Source organism: Scomber japonicus, chromosome 12, assembly GCF_027409825.1.
Source record: "Scomber japonicus isolate fScoJap1 chromosome 12, fScoJap1.pri, whole genome shotgun sequence".
In the NCBI taxonomy this organism is placed as follows: Eukaryota; Metazoa; Chordata; class Actinopteri; order Scombriformes; family Scombridae; genus Scomber; species Scomber japonicus.
Window position 1 is genome coordinate 30,233,963 of NC_070589.1, and position 6,343 is coordinate 30,240,305.

The window sequence follows — 6,343 nt, forward strand, 5'->3', positions numbered from 1 at the left end:
TTGAATTAAATTTGTAGTAATTTCCGATGCTTTACTTTCCTGTTTGCCTTGTTTGAAGTGTTTCTAATATTGAGAGTGTAGAGAGTATATATGCTGGTAAAAAATAAGAAGTTGCTGCAGAGAAATGTCAAATATCATGTTTAGAGTCATTTAAACACTTTTAATGTATTGGATAATTCTTTGTTAATTGAATTTAAAGGATCTTAATCAAGAATATGGTTATGTTGTGCACAGGTGGGGAGTTCTGGTCCTCTGAAATGAAGCCAACCAGGAAGTAACTTAGAGCTGCATTCTATCAAAAGGCCACCAGGGGGCGACCGTCTCTATACAAGTCAATGGAGAATTCACCAACTTCTCACTTGATTTCTAACCTCAGTAAACGTTTTCAAAATGTGTTTATGGTCTCAATCGCTAGTTTAAAGCCTTCTTCAATGCAGTATGATGTTCATTTGGGACATTTTGGCCTCCCTGATTTTATATGTGACGATAAAGCAGGGTATGCATTAGGGCGTGGCTACGTCCTGATTGACAGGTTGATTGACCAATGTCCTTGAGATCCAGCCCTCGCAACCTCCCCGCTCCGCCCATGGCCCCGCCTCATGCTCATATAAGTAGAATCCGTGTTTTTTATTTTTCCCAGCATGCACCTGAAATTTTCAAGATGGCGCTGCCCAGATTCGAAACTATTGGCTTCCGAGCAGCAGTCCACAAACCAACTATCCTTGAAAATGTAGGAAAGTGAAGTATTGATTCATATTTTCAGTACTCACGTTGTGTCTGTGATGACGTAACCGTACACGTCGTCGTCGGACTTCTTCCTGTTGCTTTTGACGTCCAGCTGCAGCTCGGGGACGTGCATCGTCTTCTTGTGCGGCTCGTCGTACACGAGCGCGGCGGGAGGAGGCGCCACCTCTTTGATCCAGCCCTCCACCTCCGACACTTCCTCCACAGACTGGGTAGCGTCCTTCTTCTGCACCGTCATCCCCGCCTCGCTGGTACGGCTCTGGACGTTCTCCAGCCCCACCTGATGGCCCTGGGGTGTCTCCATGGCGACGTTGTTGCGGTTACTGGTTGACGGAGAGGAAGCGGAGAAGGGGGTTTTGTCCAGGTAGGCGAGGAGTTTGGTGAAGAGGTTGTCGGGCTGAAAGGGAAAAAAAAAAAAAAGTCAGAGTGAGAACAAACATATACAGAAATGATGCTTAACCTTCCTGTCGTCCTCCCGGGACCCTGTTTTGACTGTTCCTTCTTTCCTCCCTTCCTTCTGTCCTTCTTTCCTTCCCTCCTTCCTCCCTTCCTTCCTTCCTCCCTTCCTTCCTTCCTCCCTCCCTCCCTTCCTTCCTTCCTTCTGTCCTTCTTACCTCACCTCCCTTCTTCTCTTTCCTCCCTTCCCTCCCTCCTTGTCTCTTTGCTTCCTTCTTTCCTTTCCTTCCTTCCTTTCTTTCCTCCCTCCCTCCTTCTCTTTCCTTCCTTCACTCCCTCACTCCTTCTTCCCTTCCCTCTTTCCTTCCTCCCTTCCTTCCCCCCTCCTTTCCTTCCACCCTCCTTTCCTTCCTCCTTTCCATCCTTTTTCCTTCCTAACTTCCTTCCTTGACTCGAGGACAACAGGAGGGTTAATGTTACGTTAAATGTTGCCTTCTGTTTTGCCCACTGCTCCGGGCATCAGTCTAACTTTTGAGTCCATATTTCTTGCCCACCCCCCCCCCCCCCAGATCGATAATCATCAGTAATGTTGATATAATGACCAAGTGGATAAAAGGCAAATAATACAACAGCTAGAACAGTCTGGTAAGTTCAGAAAATTAAATCATTTTATTGTAATGCAGCTTTTAAAAGCAGGAAAAGACACTTCTGCAGTATTATGATATCTACAGTCAAGCCCGAAATTATTCATACCCCTTTTGGACATGCCACTTTTTGTTCAAATGTAAATAAAAGCTGACTGAAATATTTTTTTTACCACAATGATGCCTTTTGTACATTGTCTTTTTATCTTCTTGGAGACGCCTGTGTCACTTCCGGTCAAAAAACAACTTGCTGGTTGAATAAAAGTAACTTTAAGTCAAAATTTGCCAGGGGTATGAATAATTTCGGGCTTGACTGTATATATTTTCCCTAATTGTGCCTAAATTGTGCAGCTACTGATTTTTTTTATTTGATGTCAATATTATTAATGTAAATATAACTGCCTGAAATTATGTAAATATGCCATGAATCTCTAAAATACTCAAAATGTGATCCGTTGTCCTTTAAAAAGTGAATAATATTTCTGTATTAACACTCCTCTGCCTGTGAGTTTTATAAAGTAACAGATGCATTTAACACTGTGTGGCTTGTACTGTGTTATAATGTTATTTAAAATTCATAATGAATGATCCGCAGTTCAAAACCTTTGTCCTTGGTCTCAGATTTGCTGAGTGCTTATCCTGCGTAATGACACATAATGTACAGATATCAGATTTTTAATGAGGCATTGGTCAATCAAGATCTTTTGTCTAAGGTTGCTAAAAAATTGAACCGGTGGGAGTTTTTGTGTCGGTGTGTGTGTGTTGGCGGCGAGAGTGAGGAAATAAGTGCCTGGACTCAAAGAACAGCCGGCCTGTCAGAATATATTATGCTATTATTCCTCTGCTGCCAGCTTCAGGGGGTAATTGCTCATCTTGTCAAGGTCCAAACGCCAACTAGAGCTGCTCAACCTGAGTCCAAAAGCTGCTTTGATTTAAACTTCTTCTGTCTAATGAAACCTAGAATATCTTTAGCAGCAGGAGTCTAGCGAGGTAGACATCATATTGTCCAGAATGAAGCATTGTCCTGCTTCATTCTGCTCATTTTTTAAATTCTAATCAGGCATTTTAATTCAGATTGAGATCTATTTCAATCTCTAAATAGAAAGATCAAGTTTTAAAATCCTTTTAGTTTTTAGAGTTATATGGAGCAAAGCATTGGTGTATCCAGAGTTAGCTTTTCCTGGCCTGGGATGCAATGAGGCAGATTTAGCAGCAGATATTGTAGATAAAATGGTAGAGTAGTTGGTATGTCTTCATGTATCACACAATAATTAGTGATATTTACTCAGACTGTATAAAAGAAATGGACGTAACATCCGTGACGTCACCCATTGGTTTGTGGACTGCTGCTCGGAAGCCAATAGTTTCTAATCTAGGCAGCGCCATCTTGAAAATTTCAGGTGCGTGCTGGGAAAAATAAAAACATGGATTCTACTTATATGGGCATGAGGCGGGGCCATTGGTGGAGCGGGGAGGTTGCTATGGTTGCGAGGGCTGGATCTCCAGGACATTGGTCAATCAACCTGTCAATCAGGACGTAGCCACGCCCCCTAATGCATACCCTGCTTTATCGTCACATATAAAATCAGGGAGGCCAAAATGTCCCAAATGAACATCATACTGCATTGAAGAAGGCTTTAAACTAGCGATTGAGACCATAAACACATTTTGAAAACGTTTACTGAGGTTAGAAATCAAGTGAGAAGTTGGTGAATTCTCCATTGACTTGTATAGAGACGGTCGCCCCCTGGTGGCCTTTTGATAGAATGCAGCTCTAAGTTACTTCCTGGTTGGCCTCATTTCAGAGGACCAGAACTCCCCGCCTGTATTTACCCCCCCCCCGTAAGCATTAATGCATGTATTTAAGTAGTAAGTTGTTAATATAATATTATTGCATTGAAATCTAATTAAGTATCAGTAATATTTGTGGAAAGATAACCTGCACTGACATCAAGGCAGAAGTGATTTATTCTAACAAGAGATTCTTAAAACCACTCAAATATACAAATGTACCAATAAGCTAGTGAACTCTTTTGGATTTAGTCTCAGCTGGGTCACAGTTCCTCCTCACAGGAATATTGAGTTCCTGCTAAGCTGCAAGACTTCATCTTTGTGCACCATAGCAAACAAAACACTTGAGTTATTTTTTCAAAGAGTAAAAAGCAGCTGTATTTCCTCTCTCATGCAGAATGTGACATAGTTATTCATAACGTCAGCCGTACCTCTGACAAATAAGTTCAGCTTTTGTTTTTTGTTTTTTTTTTAAAATCTCACAGTAAATTGAGTTCTTACCTCGTCCTTCACGTTCTGCTCTTCTGTATCTGTGTGACGCTCTGTTGGGAGAAAGAGAGTAAACGTGTTCAGAAATGTTTTTGTGTTTCTCAGAAAGAGAGAAAAAGACAAAAGAAGCAAACGACTACTTATAAATTACAAATGAGAGCTGAAAGCATGACTCTAGAAATGTCAAGGACTTTAAAATCAAATTCTGCTCTTCCTTTATATTACCCCTCCTGTTGTCTTCGAGTCAAGGAAGGAAGGGAGGAAGAAGGAAGGAAAGGAGGAAGTTGAGGAAAGTGCGGCTTCCTTCCTTTCTTCCTCCTTTCCTCCCTCCACCCTTACTCCTTTCCTTCCTTCCTTCCTTCCTTCCTTCTCTCCTTACTTCCTTCCTCTTCTCATCCCTCCTCCTTTCCTTCCTTTCTTCCTCCTTTCCTCCTTCCTTCCTTCTCTTCCTTCCTTCCTTCCTTCTCTCCTTACTCCTTTCTTTCCTTCCTTCTCTCCTAAATTCCTTCCTCTTGTCGTCCTTACTCTTTTCCTTCCTTCCTTTCTTCCTCCTTTCCTCCTTCCTTCCTTCCTCCCTCCCTCCCTCCTTACTCCTTTCTTTCCTTCTTTCTCTCCTGAATTCCTTCCTCTTGTCGTCCTTACTTTTTTCCTTCCTTCCTTCCTTCCTTCCTTCCTTCTCTCTCTCCTAAATTCCTTCCTCTTTTCATCCTTACTCCTTTCCTTCCTTCGAGCCTCCTTTCCTCTCTCCCTCCTTACCTCCCTCCCTCCTTACTCCTTTCCTGCCTCCCTCCTTTCCTTCCTTCCTTACTTCCTTCCTCTTTCATCCTTACTCCTTTCCTTCCTTCCTTCCTCCTTTCCTCCCTCCCTCATTACTCCTTTCCTCCCTCCCTCCTTACTCCTTTCCTTCCTTCTCTCCTAAATTCCTTCCTCTTGTCGTCCTTACTCTTTTCCTTCCTTCCTTTCTTCCTCCTTTCCTCCTTCCTTCCTTCCTTCCTTCCTCCCTCCCTCCCTCCTTACTCCTTTCTTTCCTTCTTTCTCTCCTGAATTCCTTCCTCTTGTCGTCCTTACTTTTTTCCTTCCTTCCTTCCTTCCTTCCTTCTCTCTCTCCTAAATTCCTTCCTCTTTTCATCCTTACTCCTTTCCTTCCTTCGAGCCTCCTTTCCTCTCTCCCTCCTTAACTCCCTCCCTCCTTACTCCTTTCCTGCCTCCCTCCTTTCCATCCTTCCTTACTTCCTTCCTCTTTCATCCTTACTCCTTTCCTTCCTTCCTTCCTCCTTTCCTCCCTCCCTCATTACTCCTTTCCTCCCTCCCTCCTTACTCCTTTCCTTCCTTCCTCCTGTCCTTCCTTGACCTGAGGACAACAGGAGGGTTAATTACCTTGCAGTGCTGCCGGCGCTGGTTGAGTACTCTGCTGTGGCTTCACCGTCGGAGCGTTCTCCAGCAGCTTCTCCTCTTCCTCTTCCTCATCTCTGGCAGCTTCCTCTGTTTCTCCCTCGCCGTCATTTAACTCCTCCTCCTCCTCCTCTTGCCCTTCCAGATCTCTCGGCCCAGGTCTCACCCGGGTCAAACCCGCGGCACCGTTGGGGACCGTTATCGTGGTCCACTACCTGCAGGGCGTCGGCTATGAGTCTGGAGAGCTGGTCCACGTCCTGCTGAGACAGGTTGTCCACGTCTAGGTGCTGCCTGCCGACGTTCTTCAACACGTTCTGGATGAAGCGCTCTGAAGGAGAGAGATGGAGACAAGACAGAAATAATGAGTCAGGCTGTTCTCAGGAGGAAAAACAACAGCATTGATTTGTTTGTTAAAAGGCTTAAAACAACCTCTGGATACTAGAGATTAAAAGTTGGTCACCTTGGAAACTAAAAAAGGGACATTTAGGAACTTTGTGTGGTGAAACTGATTTGTCAACTTCCTGTATTTGAGTCAATGTGGTTTAGTTTAAATTTGAAGGGTTAAAATTTCAAAATAAAAGCATGAATAACTTGCACACATTCTTGTTTTGTGGACCCAGCATCAAATTTCTGCTTTTAACCTTCCTGTCGTCCTCCCACGTCAAATTGACCCCGTCTGTTTTGACTGTTCCTTCTTTCCTTCCTTCCTCTCTCCTTCCTTCCGTATGTCCTTCCTCTCTCCTTCCTTCCTTCCTCTCTCCTTCCTTCCTCCCTCTCGTATGTCCTTCCTCCCTCTCTCCTTCTTTCCCTCCTTCCTTTCCTTCCTCTGTCCCTTCTTTCCTTCCTTCCTCCCTTCCTCTTTTTCTTTCTCCCTCCCTCCTTCCTTC

At 43.9% G+C, this 6,343-nt stretch overlaps 1 protein-coding gene across 1 annotated transcript in view; it reads right to left on the reverse strand.

Annotated features, from left to right (window-relative positions):
* Positions 1-766: 766 nt before the first annotated feature.
* LOC128369738 (E3 ubiquitin/ISG15 ligase TRIM25-like) overlaps positions 767-6,343 on the reverse strand; it is a 29,387-nt gene continuing 23,810 nt past the window's right edge. Inside the window, exons 5-7 of the mRNA XM_053330815.1 lie at positions 5,623-5,784; positions 4,077-4,117; positions 767-1,141 (exon numbers count right to left, since the gene is read on the reverse strand). Coding sequence (XP_053186790.1) covers positions 767-1,141; positions 4,077-4,117; positions 5,623-5,784 — 578 coding nt within the window. The remainder of the gene's footprint in view (positions 1,142-4,076; positions 4,118-5,622; positions 5,785-6,343) is intronic.